This window comes from Marmota marmota, unplaced genomic scaffold (genome assembly GCF_001458135.2).
Source record: "Marmota marmota marmota unplaced genomic scaffold, marMar, whole genome shotgun sequence".
Taxonomy (NCBI): domain Eukaryota; kingdom Metazoa; phylum Chordata; class Mammalia; order Rodentia; family Sciuridae; genus Marmota; species Marmota marmota.
In genome coordinates this window covers 3,951,951-3,970,192 of record NW_026000222.1, presented here as the reverse complement: position 1 = coordinate 3,970,192, position 18,242 = coordinate 3,951,951, and the positions used below count along the sequence as shown (strand labels likewise).

Below are 18,242 nucleotides of genomic sequence, written 5' to 3'. Positions count from 1 at the left end.
CGAGCCCCCAGCCCCTCTGCGCCCGGGGCGGTCTCCGCCTGGACCGGGTCGGCTCCACTTCTCTCTTTGCTTCCACTTCCCGGGATCCGGGCTGGACCCTTGAGCCCCTGCTCGCGGCCACCGCCCCCTATTTCGGTTCTAGCCAAACCCTCTCTATTTAAACCTGGGGACAGGAGCCCCTGGCCGCCCCACCCCCGCTTCTCTTCCCCAGATTCCTGCCCGGAGCGATACTTTTTTGAGACCCCCCATGCCCCTGGCTCTTGCCCTCTTCTTTGCTCTGGACCCTGAGTCTTCCCATTCTGGGCTGCAGAGACCCTTGGGCCCTGCCCATCCACCCGGAAAGCCAAGTCCCCACTGTCTCCTGTCCATGGACCCAGAACCATCGCCCCCCACCCGGAGCCCAGTGCTGGGACCCCTCCGGCTCCCCACCCACTCCACTCTGAGCCCCTCTGCCCGCCGTTCCTTTCCCCACCACCCTCCCTACCAAGAGCTCCATCCTTCTCACCCCTACTAGCTCCCCACCCATCCTGACCACCCACAGAGCCCACCTCACTCTCCCATCTTGGGTGGGGGAGGCTTGGGGCAGCAGGCTCCCCCCACTAAAGCATGTGGCAGCAGGAGGAAGGGGGATCAGGGAGGGTGCGGGTCCCAGTGGGGATCCTGTGCAGCTGGGGGTGCCTCTGCGTGTGTCATGGGTTTCTGTGATGGTTGTGGGTGTTTCTGTGTGAGTGTGTGCACATATGTGTACCACGCATCGCATCCCTGCAAGTGGAGGGACCTGGGTTTCCTGTCTCCTCCTCCCCGATCCCATAGGTGGGTCTCACTGGAGGGCTGGAAGGGGGGGCGTTCTGGGGCCTTGGGCGCACACACCCACTTGTGCATGCTTGCACACACACACACACACACAACAGGGCACACAGCTACACTGGCTGAGCATGAGTGAGCTCAAAGTCCCAGGCAGAGGCCGCCGCACAGCCTCCCCCTGCAGAGAAGCCCTGCCCAGGGGCCAGCCTCTGCCTCCTCTGCCTGGCCATGTGGGCTCCGGGCTTAGGTGTCCTCATCAGTGAAGCAGGGAAGGGGCTGGGGAGGTGCTCATGCCCACTCCAGAGGCAGCCTCACCGGATGTCCACTGTGCCGTGTCAGGACCTGCCTTAAGGATCTCTGCCCAGTCGGGAGCAGCCGTGTGGGTGCCCAGGCTGGGTCTTGGGGAGCCCGGCTGGTGTGGGAGCTCAGCAGGGAAGCAGGGAGGCGGGCAAGCCTCCCTGAGTGCTGCCTCCGGCCGACTCCATGCTGGGCCTGGGAGGGCTGGGACACTCCTGCCCTGTCACTTGTAGGGGTGAGGGTGGTTAAGGGCATCTCTCCTTCGCTCCAGAGTGAGGACTGAGATAGATGGCCAGAGGGGGTGGCACCTCCCGCGTAGCTCACTGGGCCCAGCCAGACCCCCTGGTATCTGGGAGAACACGGGGTGGGGGGGGATTGCCAGTGTCACTTCCCTCCTTGGGGGTGGCTGAAATCAGCCAGTTCCATTGGGTGGGGGTGCCCCACACCCTGGAATCCTTCTGACTTCATTGTGCTGGTGACTCAGCCCTTGGGGCCTGGTCAAAGTGCACGTTCTGACTCGGTGGGTCCAGGGGGGCTGACTCTCTACATGCTGACAAGCCCCAGGTGGGGCAGCTGCTGGCCCTGGAACCTCACTCTGTGGGTGGCCAGGTCACTGTGGTGGTTGACCCAGGTCTGCCCTGAGCAGCAGACCCTTGGCTCTGAGGTCCAGCCTGGGCTGAGGGGCTCTCCAAGCCCCCGGCCATCTTCACTGCCTTGCTTCTGGACACACAGTGCCTATCACCAGCCTGACCTTTGAGGCCGGTTGTCTGGAGAGGATTGCAGAGTGCCTGGTCTCTGGGTTCAGGCTGGGCAGGGCCTGCCCCCCATGCCCACAGCTGGTCATCTGAGCTCCTGGCCTCCTGCCCTCACCCACTCCCCTGTCCAGACAATGGAGTTGTCCTGCCCTTGGCTGGTGTCATGGCCACACCTGGGGGACACCTCCTCCAGACCTCACCCAGCCTTCCTGGAGAGGCCCTAGGGTTTGGAAGGAGTGTGGGGTGAAGCCGGTGGCCCCGTGGGACCCTGCTGAGTGCCAGGCAGCGGGTGGGTGAGCCGTGGGGATGTGGCCAGGCACACCTGCAGGGATGTGTGTGGGCGTGTGAGTGCAGGGGTGTGTGAGTGCAGGGCGGGTGGCTGCCGCAGGCAGGCCGTGGGCAGGCTGGCGGCGCAGAGGGAGGGGGTGGCCCTTCCAAGGCAGGGCTGGGAGCCTCGCCTGCAGGTCCTTCCCCTGCCCCCGGGCCCTGCCCAGGTCTCCTCCCTGGGCCAGAGCTTCTCCTGGGGAAGGGAGGGATCTCAGGTCCAGCACGGAGGGCGCCTGGCCCCTACCAGCTCAGGGCCGACCCCATCTCTCTTCTCTGCAGATTTTCCGACGTGCGGACAAAAATGGTGAGTTACCTCGCGGGCTGTCCGCTGAGTGAGGAGCAGGTTCTCTGTCCTGATGCTTCACAGGGACGGGATCAGGGGTAGGAGACGTGGACAACCTTGAACCTAAAGACTCTCGAATCAAAAGGCCGGGTCCTGGTGCTGCCCTGGGCCTTGGTTTCCCGCCTGCACAGCGGGCATCCCTGTAGCGTCTGCTGCGAGGGCCCGGGCTGGGCCTGTGATGCGGAGGACCCTGGGTGTGCTTGTGCTGGCATAGACTGCCCAGGGCGGTGGACTGGCCTCAGAACTACCCTTTAAAGGAAGCCCCAGCCTTATTCCAAGTTCCTTGAAGCCTGGGCACGTCCTCATAGCCGCCCAGTGCAGTGGGGGCAGCTGCCCTCTACTGTCAGTGCTTGATGACCCAGAGAGGTTAAGTGACTTGCCCCCGGGTTGCTCAGCAGCTGAAGGAAGTCGGAGCTGCGTCAAGGACCCCCAGCCCTTGCCCCGTACCTCTCAGCACTTCAGCAGGGTGAGCCCCATGTTGCTGTGGCCCAGGAACTCGTGGCTCCTCCACTCCTGACTTTTGGGGAGACCCACCAGGAGGGAGGCAGGGGCTTGAAGATGAAGCAAGGCCTGCACCTGTGCTCCTCCCGAGAGGCCCTCAGCCTGCGCCTCACTAAGAGCACCACAGTCACCGTCGGGCTCAGAGCATCCCTGTGACCTCTCCCCAGGATGCCCTGTCCCATCTGTTCCCAGGCTGGTGACACCTACCCTGCCTGCTGCCCTGGGCTCTGGGAAAAGCCAGGCAGGAGCTGTGGGCAACTGGGGTCGCCCACCCCAGGGGTCCTCGTCCCCAGCACCTCCTCCCCCTGGGGGCACTGTCGACTGCCCCCCTGGCTGTGGGGTGGAGCGCAGGCACAGAGGTCCTGGAGAGGTCTCCCGCCTGACCCCATCCTGCACGTGAGGCCGGCTCAGGGTGAAGGCCATTGGCAGTGACTCCAGGAGGGGAGGAGGGAGAGGACATGGGAAGATTAACTGGAGCCCAGGAAATGGCCGCCGCACTGCGGCCTGCAGAGCCTCCGCCGGGAGCTGAAGGAGGCCAGCCCGGCTCCTCCAGCAGGCTGGGAGGGCCTTGCGGGTGGGGATTTGGGTCTGTCCCCTGCCGTGGGGCTGCTCACACACTCAGGGCCGCCGCTAAAGGGTGATTGCGGGGAGGAAGCCTGCCCGTCGTCGGGGAGGTGCTGGCCTCTGCCGGGAGCCCCGCTGTGGGGTCCACACTCCTGAGAGTGAGAGCTTCCGACTGCCATCCCCCGGGATGTGTCCTCCGTGCCCTTCCACCCTGTGGGAAGCTGTTTCTGTCCCCTGTGCACAGCTGCGAGGATCCTCGTGTCATTCCTGCAGCCGCTCCTCCCGGGATCGTATGTGTTCCCACAACTGCCGTGTGGCCATGAGGGGTTGTCACCAGGGCTAACGTGGTGTGAGATGCCAATTCCAGTGGGAGATTCCAGGCGCTGGGCCTGCAGGAGGTGAGGCTGGGCCCCTCCTCTGTCCCTTGCAGGGACAGTGCATGGCCAGCCTCTGCAGCAGCTCTGCCAGGGATTCATGTCCTGGCTCAGCTGCTTCCAGCTGAGCAAGAATGTCACCAAACTCAGGGCCTCCGTTTCCCCATCTGAAAAAGGGGACTGTGACACCCACCCCGAGGGCTTGTGGGCAGAGAGGAGCTCCAGGCTTGGCTCCTACGAAATTAATCTGCCAAACCAGCCGACGGGCACTGAGTCCCTTGGAGAAGGGCCACGTATGGGTGTGGTTGGTCAGCAGGCATTTGCTGGCACCCTGGGCTCCCTGGAAGCTGACCCCTGCCGGGGTGCTAGCGGTCCCTGGATGCCTGCAGTGTGTCAGGACTCCTTGGATGAACTGCTCCCCTTTCACGGATGACAAAGCAAGGTGTGGGTAGCAGATGGTGTTCTTGAGGTGGGCAGGGTGCAGGTGGGGTTCTGACTCAATGCTGGAGGTTAGAAACAAGGGGTGGGGGCAGCCATGGCAGTAGGTGTGCGTGGCGCAGGCGCAGATGATCCAGATCACAAGCCCCTGCGGCCCTGCTCAGGTACCTAGGGAAGGACCCCAGGGTGCCTGGGGGGTGGGAGATGGGCGTGCAGTGTCCACCCGGGCTGCAGATCAGAGAGCATAGGCCTCGGAGACTACAGCAGCGAGGACCTGAGGGCTGGCTGTCATGGGGGCACCCATGACAGAGTCCGTCTTGGCCAAGGTCCCCAGGAGGCACCTGGAGTGGGGACCCTGACAGACAGCCTGGGATAGGAACCCAAAAGGTGGCACTTGAAGGCTGACAGAGAGGTGAGGGCCAGCCACCCTCTCCCCCCAGGGCCAGGGACACCAGGCTCTTGAGGTTGGAAAGGCCACTGCCTCGGGCCAAGCTAATTAGTGAAGACACCTGAGAAGGCCCTGCTCAGCATCTCTGGTGGAGATGGCAGTGCTGGCCTCGGGCTCGGCTGATTGGACACGAAGCCTGCGGGGAGGGTGTTTTGCCTCATTAACTGATACAGGTTCATTAGCCCCGTGGTTGTCGATGTCCAAGGTAAATGTCAGCTGAAAGCCTTTGTGGTGCAGAGAGGACCCAGGTGCTGGGACAAAGAGGAAGAGAGGGAGGGGGGTGCTGCAACCCCGCTGTGCCTGGTGGCCATCAGACCTGGCAGATCAGCCGCGGCCCGTCCAGGCCTGGCCTCAGCTTCTCCCCCCTGGGTAGATGAGGGGTCTTGTCACAAGACCCTGGCCTGCGTTGGCCTGAGGGTCTGGGCTCAAGCTACAGCTGCAGGACCTGGGTTTGTCCCTATAAAGGGGGATGCCGGGCCTCGGGTGGAGAGCCTGGAGCAGTGGGGACATGAAAGGGGTGCTGGCGGGAGGCTGCTCCCTGCCGGGACACCTGGATGGGCCCCAGAGCGCGAGAGCTGGATGGAGGTCTCACGGTTGCCTTTGGGGTCTTGGTGTGTAGGGGCTTGTGTCTGAAAGATACAGATGCTTCCTTCCTCTGCGACACCACATCCCCCTCTCCCAGCCCGATGCCTTACGGCCCCCAGGGAAACGCGGGGAGCCGCCGTGAGCCTGAAGGTGCCCCGAGTGTTCTGTGGGCCTGGCAGGGCACCGGGTGCAGGCAGAAGCACGGGGCCTTTAAACTTTAAGAATGATTTCCATTCTGAACCCAAGAGGGCCTGCCATATGCGACTGGGCAGGTCGTGCCCTGCACAAGGGCCCTCATTCCCGGGGGACAGAGGCCTCGGGTCCAGGTGGCACTCCACTCCAATCCTGGGCTTCGTCCCTCCACAGGGAGAGGGGCGTCTGATCACACGCAGGTGCCGGGACTTACGGGGATCCTCCCCTTAAGCAGCTGACTTTGATTGCCGACTCACTAGGGGCTGCGTGGCCTTCTGCCCGTGCTCTGCGGCTTTCCCATAAGGTGGGGCAGGTGTGGGGCCAGCATGCCAAGTGCTCAGCAGGTCCGCCGGGTGGAAGGAGCAGGGCTGACACGCAGGACTGGAGTCCCCCTCAGCTTCCTCCCTCAGTGGCCCAGGCTGAACTGATCCCACGAGACCTTCCTGGTGGGGCCAGCGGTGTCCCCTACAGATAAGTGCACACAGCCAGCAGAGGGGGAGAGGGGGAGGCGAGTGACCCTCTTTTAGGGCCTCGCCACCCACCACCCCAGGCCACAGCTCCAGCCAGACGCGGCTCACGCAGGCGCCTGTGGTGCTGGGCTCGGCCCTGCTGGCACCTCCTTCCCTTGTGGTCTGGCGGCTTGAAAGATGTGTTCATGGCCAGAGAGAAGAGTAGTGCTGACCATGGACAGGCGTCTCTGGCCGCCATGTGGATGGGCCCAGTGGAGGGGCTGGGTCCTTCTTCAGAGTCAGGCCTGAGGGCCGGGGTCTGCTGGTCACCGTGGAGAGACCAGGTGGAAGCAGTAGGCGTTCATCAGACCACAGGCTCAGCTGCACCCTGACCAGTGGCGTGTTGCTGGGCAGGTTGCTGGGATGGGCGGAGATGGGACAGAGGCCATCCTGGAGGCGGACACTCCGTTCTTTGAGTGCATGCAAATGGCTGTTTTGCAGCGAGACCCAGAGGGCTAGCTGTTGTAGCACTTGTTAGTTGGAGGGTCGTGGCTGAGTCTGTGGAGTTGGGCATCCCCGGGTGAGTCTGGGATTCTATGAACTGGAGTTTGCTGATTAACTGGAACCGGCTGGATGGGCCAGGATGATGTGAAGCAGAGCTCCTCTCCTGGGCTGGGATGAGCTGGGGCGGGGGGTCATCCCGGCTGGACCTATCTGGATGGGGGGGTGTGCTGGGCCTTACCAGTCTCATCTGTAGATGCCAGCTGCTCTGCTGTCTTGCCACCTTACAGATGACGGGAAGCTGTCCTTGGAGGAATTCCAGCTCTTCTTCGCCGATGGCGTCCTCAACGAGAAGGAGCTGGAGGACCTCTTCCACACCATCGACTCCGACAACACCAAGTGAGCCCCGGCCCCGCCAGGGCGCACACAGCCGTGTGCAGCAGCTGTCCCTTCTTGTCCTGAAGGCAGCCTCGTTTCCCAGGCCCCTGTGAGGCAGGGCCCCAAAACGCCCAACCGTGCTCATCCAAAAGTCAGATCCATGTGGCCTTCACTGCTCGGGCTGATGTGGGGAGTGGACAGGTTGATTCTGCATTGGCTACTGTCACAGAATTGGTCTTTTCTGAGCATTTTGGCCAAGCAAGGACAGACCCTCAGCTCTGCCTATACACGTGGACAGTGAGAACAGGCAGTTGGCAGTGATGTCACACATTTCTGACCCCACCCTAAGCCAAAGCCTCGTGCTTTCTCCAGCCCCGGCCTGGACCATGGTGTTGAGCTGCTTGCCTCGACTTGGACCCCAATCCAGCTCCAGCTTGGCCCCACTCCTCCCCCTGCAGCTAACTGAACCCCTCTCCCGCCTGCTCACGACCCGGGCTGCACCGTGCAGTGCAGCCAGGACACCTTGAGGAAGGCTGTCCCTGTCCTGCAGAGCTGGGACCCAGAGGCAGCAATGCCTGGGCTGGGGCCACCATTGGAAGTCAGATGAGTTTCCCTGGCAGCCTGTGACAGGGACCCACCCCCCATCCCTGCCTCTCCCCACCCCCCGGCTGAGCCCTGCTCACTGCCCTCCATTACTTTGTGGTCTGTGGGCCTCAAGATGAGGACAGGCGGGCAGGTGGCCCCCCACTGCTGCCCCCTCCCCTCTGGAGAACGGAGAGGGCATGGTGCGTGGTTCACAAATGGGGCAGCTGTGCACACGGGAGGGGCAAGGACGGGCTGCTGACTCTCTCTCTCCCCCTCTCCCCAGCCACGTGGACACCAAGGAGCTGTGTGGTAGGTGCCCAAGATGGGGTGCAGGGGGATGGGAAAGGGCCTGAAGGAGGGCGAGGCCGTGAGGGGCACGGTGGGCTTGGGAGGCCGGTGGGAGGGGCAGAATCCGGGTTACCCCGACCTTTCCCTCCCCCACCAGATTATTTTGTGGACCACATGGGAGACTATGAGGATGTCTTGGCGTCCTTGGAGACACTGAATCACTCTGTCCTGAAGGCCATGGGCTACACCAAGAAGGTCAGTTTTCCTGCTTGTGTGACGACAGGGCTGGGCTGGGCTGGGGCTCCTGGAGGGAGCTCGGATAAACTGTGGAGTGAGCGGAGCAGCTTGGTGAACGGCCCTTTATGCTTGTTTAGGGCATGAGGCCCCTTCCCACCTAATCGGGATGGGCAGCAGCTGTGACACCCATCCTTGAGCAGGTGCCACACCTGACAGACTCGTGCCTTTCCTTAGCAGGCCTACGAGACTGGAAGGGAGCACTGGGTTCATGCGTCGGCACCGACCCCAGAATCGGTGGTCTTATGGGAGAGGCAGGGAGCCCCCACCGAGCTGGGAACTGTGGGCCGTGGAGGGGCTGTGTCCTGGAGAGAGGGCCTGCCCACAGTCCTGCTGCCTCGTGTCCACCTCGGAGGGTGGGGACAGGGCAGTGGAGCCAGGCTGCAGGCTGGGTGCCACGAGCCTTCCCTGGGGCCTCTGTGCCTTCTCCCTGGAGCCCTGACGGTCACAGCACCCTCCACTGCCCCGGGCTTCCTTCTCCGCACCCACAGGGAAGAGCCCCAAAGCCGTCCTGAGGACCTGCGGAGGCTGGCTTGTGCTCAGGCCCCACACTCCACTCCACATCTCCTTTGGTCCTCAGGGCAGCCCCCGGGGTGGTCTTCACCTTCCATTTCATAGCTCTGGAAACGGGGCGCACAAAGGGAACCCAGCGGGGTCACAGCCACAGCTTCAGGGGACGAGGCGGGCAAACTGAGTCAGAGCCTGGCAAGACAGCGCACGGCAGGAGGGGAACCAGAGGGCTGTCAGCAGGGGTAGGGGCAGCCATTTGGGCACACGAGTCCAGGCCCACCAAGACGGAGCTGGAGAGGGCCCCAGGAGGACACCTGCAGGTAGCCGGGGCTACAGCCCACCAGAGCTCAGGGAGGCCATGCTGGCGGAGGCTGGGGAGCTGAGAGGACAGTGTCCAGCAGACCTGGCTGAAGGGCCCGAGCCAGTCACTTCCCTTCCTGAGCCTCATTTGCTCCCTCTGTGAAATGGGAGCTTCCGTCTCACCATCCTGGAGAGGACTGTGGCAGCCGCTTAGCACAGGACCTGCACCGAGCAGTGCGACCGGCAGTTTTCATCATCGGGCCCCTGTCGTATGCCCAGCGTGGTGAGCTGCTGCCCGGTCACTGCCTGGGCACACATACTCTTCTGGCCCACCGTGCCGCTGCTTGAGTCCTGCTGCTTTCGAGTGTATTTTAACACCGTCGTAGAGTGACGCCCTGTTCACGTTGGTCTTTGAGCACCTTCTGTCCTGAAGCACTGTGAGGGCCCTGGGTCAGCAGGGATTCTGGGCCAGCTACAGATGGCCCATGGAAGGCTGCCACACGCCCCTGGGTGCTGTGCAGCAGGGACCCTCCGTGGCCCCTCTCCTCCTCTGGGAGGGGGCTGCTCCCTGGCAGGGTTGGGTGGTGCTGCTGTTGGCCCTGGTTCGGCCCCCAGGCCCGGCTGCAGGCCCCCAGCCAGGAGGGGGTCTACCATCTCCTGTGCAGTGCAGGCCAGCCTGGCCACTGCCCCAGGAACTGTGCACCAGTCGCGGGTGGGGGCTGCTCTCTGTGGCCTTGGGTGGCTCCCAGGTCCTCAAGGTGGTGACTGCCATTTCTTCACGCAGCCCATGGCTGTGCTCTGTTCTCATGTCCCCTGGCTGTAGCTGACCGCGTGCATCAGGCACCCCCCGGTCAGCAGCCCCACTTGCAGGTCCTGCTGCGCGTGCCCGTCACGCTGGTGTGTCGCGTTTCCTGGATTCTAAGACGCGGCGCTGACGCCCCCCAGCTGCCTGGTTGTGCTAGATTTTCAGTCTCTGCTCTAGGATTTTTCCACTAATTATGATATTAATGCCAGCTCTTATTTTAGAATCCGCTCCAGCCTGTTGAAGAGATGCGTCTGCCCGCCTTTATTAGATGCTGTCCTAGGAGGGTAGCGAGTTCTCTCAAACGCTACTGTGGTGTTTTGTTTTTTTAACCATCAAATGATTTTGCTCGAGCTATGGATGGCGGGTTCTATTTTTAGACTCCTGTATTGAACAGTCTGTGGCTCCCTGTGATAAAGCCTCATGGGGACTTCGTTCTGTGGCCACTCTGCCCAGTCCTCGGCCCTGGCCCAGTGTTGCTCTCTCTCCTCCAGGGGCCTCAGGAGGGCCTTCTGGGCGACTTCTGTGCATGAGTCGGCTCCCCAAACACGGGATCGTTCTCTACTCAAAAACAGAAGTCATCAGTGCTCTCGGGCTAAGGTGTTGCCAGAGGAGAGCGTGTTTTAGTAGGTACTTTAAGGCAAGCCCTGTTTTCGTTAAATTTTTTTTAACTTTTTGTGTTCATTTTAGTATATTTTTAAACAACTGCCCTGGATGTGTTTGGTTTTATGATCATTTACACATGGTATGGTCTTTGGACTATTTTTTAAAAATCTGAAACACCGTTTGACACACAACAGATTCATTTAACGCAGAGTAAGAACGGTCAAACATGTACTATTGCCGCTCAGATCTTATTTTAAATTGATACCATTTTCTACATCTTAAAATCTTACATATTGAGGGCTGGGGTTGTGGCTCAGCAGTAGAGCACTCGCCTAGCAGTGCGAGGCCCTGGGTTGATCCTCAGCACCACGTAAAAATAAATAAAATAAAGGTATTGGGTTTGATTACAACTAAAAAAAATTTACATATATATTTATATAAAATTTTAATCGTATATATGACAGGCCTGATTGAACTAGTTGTTTCTAACAAACAGCCCATACTTTTATTTACGTTTCAAGATACGTTTTCTGATTTATGTGTCGTTGTTGCAAGCTCCTTCCCCATTCCTGGGGTTTGCGGTTGTGACTGTTTGGTACCCGCCCCCCGCCCCGTGTGAAACAGAATGCTTAGATGGTTTTGGTAACTCAGTTTGACCTTTGAGTGCTGTGTTCGGCCACCGTGGGTTTTGATGTGCTTTCTTTCGGTCCCACTGTTCTCTGATTAGTCTGCTGTTCTCATTCATTTTTCCTTTCATTGTTGTAATGAGATCGAGTGGACCATTCTGCGATGTGCGGAGGTTCTGAAGTGAATTTGTGGACGGTGCCAAACGGAGAGCTGTCAGTTACGCTCTGCCGGGCAGAACCCACCAGCGTGCCCGTGAGTGAGTGCTGCGTCGTTCCAAGTTCTCTGCGTCTTGTGGAGTGATAAAAGCAGCTCCAAGACGGGATCACTTTTAGGTGGTCCCAAAAAGTGGACTAGACAAGACACATAGGGATCTTTTAGTCTGTTTCAGAGACTTGCAGACGCTGCCTGGTGAGGTCCTGCGCCTCCCTGACCACCGTGGTCCGACTTCTCCTCCCTGTGGGGCGTGGAGGGCTCATTCCTCCACTGAGCTGTTGTCTCGTCACCTTTGTATCCAAACGTTTTTCCTTCTTAGTCTCAGCCAGGAGGTTTGATGCGTGCTGACTTTCGTTACATTTTTATTGTGTAATGGTGGGTATTCAGCATGAAATTTTAGGATGTAGCGCTGACCTTTTAGATCACCCTGACCCCAGCAGCCCACCACGGTGAACACTGAAGGTTTTTACCTTTTCATACCTTTTTTCCACGTGCATTTCTTTAATGTTTTTAATATCATCCCATTAGAAAAGTTTATTTTCTGCTTCTCACCTAATATTTTGACAGTTCCCCCATGTCATTGAAAATGTTGAAAGCATGATTTTAAACCCTCCTATTTGGATCAGCTTGTGTTCCCTCTACTGTTGGCCGTACTAGGCTATTTCCAAGTTTTGGCTCTTAACCAGGTCCTGGGCGTGCGCGCGTGTTCACCGTTGCTCTCTCTAGTGTGGGTCATCGTAATCGAGGCATTGTGATCAGCTGCTGCGTCACACAGCTGTGACACCTGTGGCAGTTCCTGCCGCCCGCCATGGGGATCTAACTGTGGCGCCTCCTGGCCTCACCTGCGTGGCACTTTCTCACTGAGGCGCTAGCTCTGCGGTGACATTGATCCAGTGCTCTGTGCAGCTCTCGATAGCCCCTTGTGCTCTGGGGACAGTGCGCCCTGGCAGATCACCGGATCACCAACCGGAGCTGCGTTTCTCTTGGGGATGCGGCCGCCTGTCTCCTGGCAGACGTTCTGTCCTGGCTGCTGCCGTGGTCTCCTGTTCTCCCGTTTTTTTTAACCCTTCCTCATTTCTCCTACGTTTTTCCTTTTTTTTTTTTTTATTGTTCAAAACATTACAAAGCTCTTGACACATCATATTTCATACATTTGATTCAAGAGGGTTATGAACTCCCATTTTTACCCCATATACAGATTGCAGAATCACATGGGTTACACATCCACATTTTTACATACTGCCATACTAGTGTCTGTTGTATTCTGCTGCCTTTCCTATCCCCTACTATGCCCCCTCCCCTCCCCTCCCCTCCCTTCCCATACGTACTTCCTCTTGATGGTCTGCTGCTTGTTGATCAGGATTGAGAAGTTAAAAATCCTCATTGTCGTTTTACTAGTGATGTTTTTAAAGCACTAGACACCCTCAAACGCATTTTTATACTTGGCTAATACAAAATCCTTTCTGTTCCTTTTGGGAATGAAGGAATTTCTGAGATTTGGGCTGTTTTTTTAATGGTCTACTGACTTGATGCAGGGTCACTGGAGTTAGACTGTCCAGTTCACTTAGGGCCCCGTAACCTGAAGGCTTGAGCTGCGTGGTCGCGGGTCCTGTGGGCACCGCTTCCCTGGGCCGAGCTTCAAGCCTCAGGGGAAGATGCTCATCTGGTGAAAGTCACAGATTCGCAGGTTGCTGGATATCCCCCGTCTTCCTGCATGTGAGTGACCGTCGGTGGGTGTGGAATTCGAGCTCTCCCTCTCCCCCTGCCAACTGCAGAGCTGGTCTCTTGGCTGAGGCCGCGATTGTGGCAGAGGAGGGATCTGGAAAGCTTCCTCTGCGCCCTGGAAGACGGCTTCGCAGGCCAGGCAATTATTGACCCGTCCCTGTCCCCGTCCTCGGCCAGTTTCCGGCTGTGCCCCTCTCCAGCAGCCTCTTCCTATGTGTTCCATTTTTTTTCTACCAAGTTAAGTCGTCTTGTTCATTTGTCCAGAGTCCAGCGGTCACTGGGCTGTGTGTGGCCTCAGCTGTTCGCTAGGAAGAATAATCCATCAATGTGGTGCGCCCAGCCGCCAGGACCCGCCACGTGGGCGTGGGACAGGATTCCTTCTCCCCCGGGTCGGTCCCCCGCAGCCCTGGCCGGGTGTTGACCCAGGACATTCCCGTCAGAGCCTTACCTGCCTCCCTCCTCGGCCTCTGTCTCTCCGCCATGTCTCCACTGTTCAGTTATTGCTAATTAATTCCCAGTCACAGTGATGGATGGTTTAATTTGCTTTCCTTGGGAGCCCTGTTTTCCCTTGCCAGGGACTGGGCAGGATTCCAAAGTGCTGGAGCGGGTGGCCCTGGCAGGCGGGACCTCGGGGGGAGGCTGGGGAACACAGGGTTTGAGCAGTGGCCTGGTGAGCCGAGTCTTCCCATCTCCTGGGCAGCCTTTTGCAGCCAAAAGAATCTCAGTGATGAGAAGAGTCGGGGCTGGGGTCTCAGTACAGGGGGATGGAGCTTCACCTGGTCCTGGTCCTCGGCCTCCTGAGCTGCTCCCTCTCCCCGCCCCCCGCTGGGCTCTGCTTCCCCCACTCCTTCTGAGCATGAGCCTCGCCCTTTCTTTGGGGAGCCACTGTAACCCTCTGGCTGCATTTGAGTTTCTTCTATCATTTCTCTTTAGCAACATGATACTCGAGAGCCCGAAGAATTCTCCTTGGAGGAGGGAAGAGGGAGCCAAATGATGACAAGTTCTTCCCTAATGCTCTGTGACGGCAACATAAACACCACTGCTGATCAGTGTCGTGCCACTGACCCTGGGGACCAGCCATATCATGATCATTTCCTCCTCCACCACCACCACCATCATCATCATCACCACCACCACCATCACTGTCATCACCATCACCATGATCATCACCATGACCATCACCATGACCACCATCACCACCACCATGATCATCATCCCACCATCACTGTCATTATCATCACCATCACCATGATCATCACCATCACCATCACCATCACCATCACCATCACCATCACCATGATCATCACCATGATCATCACCATGATCATCACCATGATCATCACCATGATCATCACCAACATCACCATCATCACCACCACCATGATCATCATCCCACCATCACTGTCATTATCATCACCACCATCATCACCATGATCATTACCATGATCATCACCAACATCACCATCACCACCATCACCATCATTATCACCACCACCACTACCATCACTGTCATTATCACCACCATCACCACAACCAACATCATCACCATCACCTTTATCATTCCAGCTGGTTATTATTTGCTGTGACAGGTACTGGGCTGAGCATTTTATGTAGATGTGGTCATTGAATCCCCATTACAACTTTGTAAGATAGAGTACAGTGGCCCTGTTAGGCTCCAGTAGGCCGCAAGCTGGTAAGTGGTAAAACCTGGGTTTGGACCTTGATGCCCGAGTTCATGCCCTGTCTTGAGTGAGTATCCCCTTCCCCCTGCAAAGCAAGGACACTGACCCCAGGTGCCTCACATCTCCACGTTCTGTCCCCACCCCTTCTCCTCCATGTCCCTTCCCTTACCTCCACAGGTGTATGAGGGCGGGAGCAACGTGGACCAGTTTGTGACCCGCTTCCTCCTGAAGGAGACGGCCAATCAGATCCAGTCTCTGCTGAGCTCTGTGGAGAGTGCGGTGGAAGCCATCGAAGAACAGACTAGCCAGATCCGGTGCGTGGACGGGACCCTGCAGGGTCACTTGGGGTGTGCCGTGTGCACAGGCCAGCCTGCTGCACTGGGCAAGCTGCTCCTCTGGGCCTCCGTGTCTCGGGCTGCAGCACGGGAGGATTATGTACCTAGCTGCTTCTCCGTCACCGTGAGGAGCGGGTGAGGTGGGCTGCGCCGGATGCATGCCTGGTGTGCACATGCAGGGCCTGCACAGGACAGTTAAGGTGCCACTGGAGACCCATCAGGCTCGCTGCACCCGCCTGACACTCACTGTTGGTGCAGAGTGACCCTGTTGTCTGGCCCAGTTTTTATGGTTAAGAGCGTCCCTTGCCATGGATGAAGTAGCGAGATAAGCCATGCTCTTGCTGGACTCCAGCCTCCTCGCCCACAGAGAGACTGGGCCATCTGCGGGAGGCACTGGAGAGGGGGTAGAAGCAAATTGAGGCTCTCCCAGGAGGACCGAAAGAGAAGTGAAAGTGGGTGGTCTTGTCACAGTGTCACTCAGTGTTCAGTAAGGACTTGTTCCTGCCTGGGGTCCTCTCATGGTGCCAGGTGGAGACTGTGTGTCTGGTTCCTGGAGAGGGGCACTTTTCTCCTTCCCCTCAACAGTGCCAGTCCCGGGTCACCAGCCCCCCGTGTGCTGCCCCGGGTTGAGGCAAACTCTCCTACCCAGTTCTGCCCAGGGCAGCTGATGTGCCAGTGCAGTGGGGAAACAAAATCCACAGCTGCCAGGCCGCCCCGCTCTAGAGAGCTTGGAGTTTCTACAGCCTCAGGCACAGTGCAGCGGGGACACGGGCTTGCCGTGGGCTGGGAGTTTGGGGTGTGTCCCGGCTGGCACGGAGCTGTCTCAGATGTGATCACAAAGGTGCTGACTGTGCCCAGCACCTGGGAAACCTAGGGTGCAGAGCCCCGGGCACGGGCGCTGGTGGGAATGCCCGCGCGGAGGCAGAGCTCCGTGTCTGTAGCCAGTCTTGATCCGAGAGCGGGTCGCCACTCTGGAAGCTGAGCCTGGCTCTCCAGTGCCGCGTGGTGTTTTCCTGTGCTGATCAGGACCTGCCGTTTTCATCCGCTGTGGCACGCGGGCCTCCTGTGGTTTTCACAGATGGCCGCCTGCACCGGGCCTGCTTTCCCATGTCGGTGGTTACACCGGCCCGCCCCCCGCCCGGGTCCCTGGGTCCCTGGGAGCAGCCTGTTTCCCCACCCAAGCAGCTCCTCGGGGTGTTGTGTTCCAGGCACAAGCCTCGGGTTCAAACCCCGCATCCGGGGCCTCCCACTCAGCCCTTCACGGTCTAAGGGACACATTTAATTTGCTGCTGCTTTGTAGAGCTACCGTGATTGACACCTCAGAGCCTTTCCCACTCCCTGGGGAGCCAGGTTTGCTCCATCCACACAGGAGAGCCGTGCTGAGCGGTCAGGGTTCACAGGAGACGGATTCCAGAGTGAACCAAGGCAGCGATGCTCGGTGACGGGGTGTCGCTGCGGCAGGTGCTGGCGGGTGTGTGCGCTCCATCCCTGGCCTCTGTTTCCCAGCAGCCTTGTGCATGAGGAGTTGCTTGTTTACCAGGCGTTTTTCAAAGTCCCTGCCATGCACAGTGCCTGTTGAGCCGTGTGCAGGCAGCCAGCTGGGCCCCAGGTCAGTGTGCATGGGGGAGGGGTGCAGGGGCGGGAGAGGCTAGGATCCCAGTTCCGTCCTGCCGTGTCCCCACTCTCCATGTCTTTTAGGACGCCCGTTTTGGGAGTCTTATAGTGCCAGCCCAGATCCCCCACACCAGGAGGCACGTAACCCTGACTGGCAGTGGGGCAGGGAGGGGGACTTGGTATCCGCACAGCCTGGGCCCAGCAGGTGCCTGGGGACGCTGCGAGCTGCTGGGCAGGAGGTGGGCATCTGCCCCATAGCCTTGGCCAAGTCACCTGCTTTGTGGGCACTGTTTCCACCTCTTTCGAAACGAAGACAAGTCGCCCACTCCAGGGGACAGGTGTCCGCAGGTGCACTCTGGGCACACTGCAGCCACAGTTGGTGCTTGATAAGTGCCTGTTGAAGCTGCTGAATGTGTCCAGGGTCCTGCGGCTGTCATCATTGTCTGTTTCCCCACTTACACTGCAGACAGAACCACGGCAAGCCCGACCACGGGGGCATGGGCACCTGGTATGGAAGCCCCTCTCCTCCCCATGCCCCCAACCACAAGCTCATGGCTGTGGAGCCAGGGAAGAGCCTGCCATCTGGTGAGAGAGAGCTGTGGCCCTGGGGGGGGGGAAGGGGCCTGCCTGGGAGCCTCAGGATTCTGAGTGCCCAGGTGGGGCCTGGGGAGGGCTGGGTGCTACTACCCCAGGCCTGGCCCTGCTTACCACCACGGTCTGTGCTTCTCTCAGTCACTGGGGACCCAAAGGAGGAGGGTCTAGAAGCCCAGATCAGCCGGCTGGCAGAATTGATTGGGAGGCTGGAGAACAAGGTAAGCCCAGCCCCGCCTCTGCCTGACACCCCTTTCTCCCCAGTGGCCCCCACATGCACACACAGAGCAGCTTGGAGATCAGGGCAGGAGTCGGGGAGCCATGGGACAGGTTCCCCCAGGTGAGGCATGGGGGTGGAGAGCAGACTAAGGATGGGCCCTGGCCTTGAGGACTGGGCAGGCACCCCAGGAGCAGAGTGGCCAGTGGGGTCCCGTGCTGCCAGGGGACATCACGGCAAAGAGGGCTCTGCACTGAGGTAGCAGTGGCCTGAGCAGGTGGAGCCACACAGTGGCATCATGGTGCGTGAGATCCAGGACAGTCAGCCCCAAGGGACTGGTCACCAGTAGGAGATGGACTGAGCACAGCGTGGCACACCCACAGGTGGGGGAATGGCACAAGGACACAGCCTTTACAGGGTGGCTTGTGATCAGTGGAGTCCCCCATGTGCCTTGGGGCTCAGGTGGCTCAGGGATCATCTGTGGCGTTGAATTCTGGCTGTGCCACTCACCGGGTGCTGCTAGGATTAGGTAAAATGATGTCTTGATGGCTGACCTCAGAGCCAGGCTCCCAGTTAGCACTTACAGTTAGCAGGGTCAGCAATTATTGTCACCAAAAGGCTCCAGGTACACATCCAGCTACGGGATCTCCGCTAAGGGTGTGTCAGCGCTCTAGGATGGAGGTGACATCGCTTCTACTTTTCTGTATTTTTTCACATCTTTTGCAAAGGACACTAGGACTTCGGTGGGCTTGGGGTTGGGGAGGGATTCACGGGGGCAGAGTCAAGCGGCTTCCCACCCGAGGGAGGCAGAGGCAGAGCTGGAGGGAGGAGGCTGGCATCCCGTCGTTGTCGCAGGGCTGAGGCCGAAGCGGGATCCCGCCCCCTCACAGCCAGCTG

The 18,242-nt window shown here is 59.3% G+C and overlaps 1 protein-coding gene across 1 annotated transcript in view; it reads left to right on the top strand.

Moving 5' to 3' along the window:
- The first annotated feature begins 6,868 nt into the window (after positions 1 to 6,868).
- Necab2 (N-terminal EF-hand calcium binding protein 2) overlaps positions 6,869 to 18,242 on the top strand; it is an 18,400-nt gene continuing 7,026 nt past the window's right edge. The window contains exons 1-5 of the mRNA XM_048792644.1: positions 6,869 to 6,977; positions 7,987 to 8,084; positions 14,766 to 14,902; positions 17,004 to 17,122; positions 17,270 to 17,349. Of these exons, the coding sequence (XP_048648601.1) occupies positions 6,869 to 6,977; positions 7,987 to 8,084; positions 14,766 to 14,902; positions 17,004 to 17,122; positions 17,270 to 17,349 (543 nt within the window). The remainder of the gene's footprint in view (positions 6,978 to 7,986; positions 8,085 to 14,765; positions 14,903 to 17,003; positions 17,123 to 17,269; positions 17,350 to 18,242) is intronic.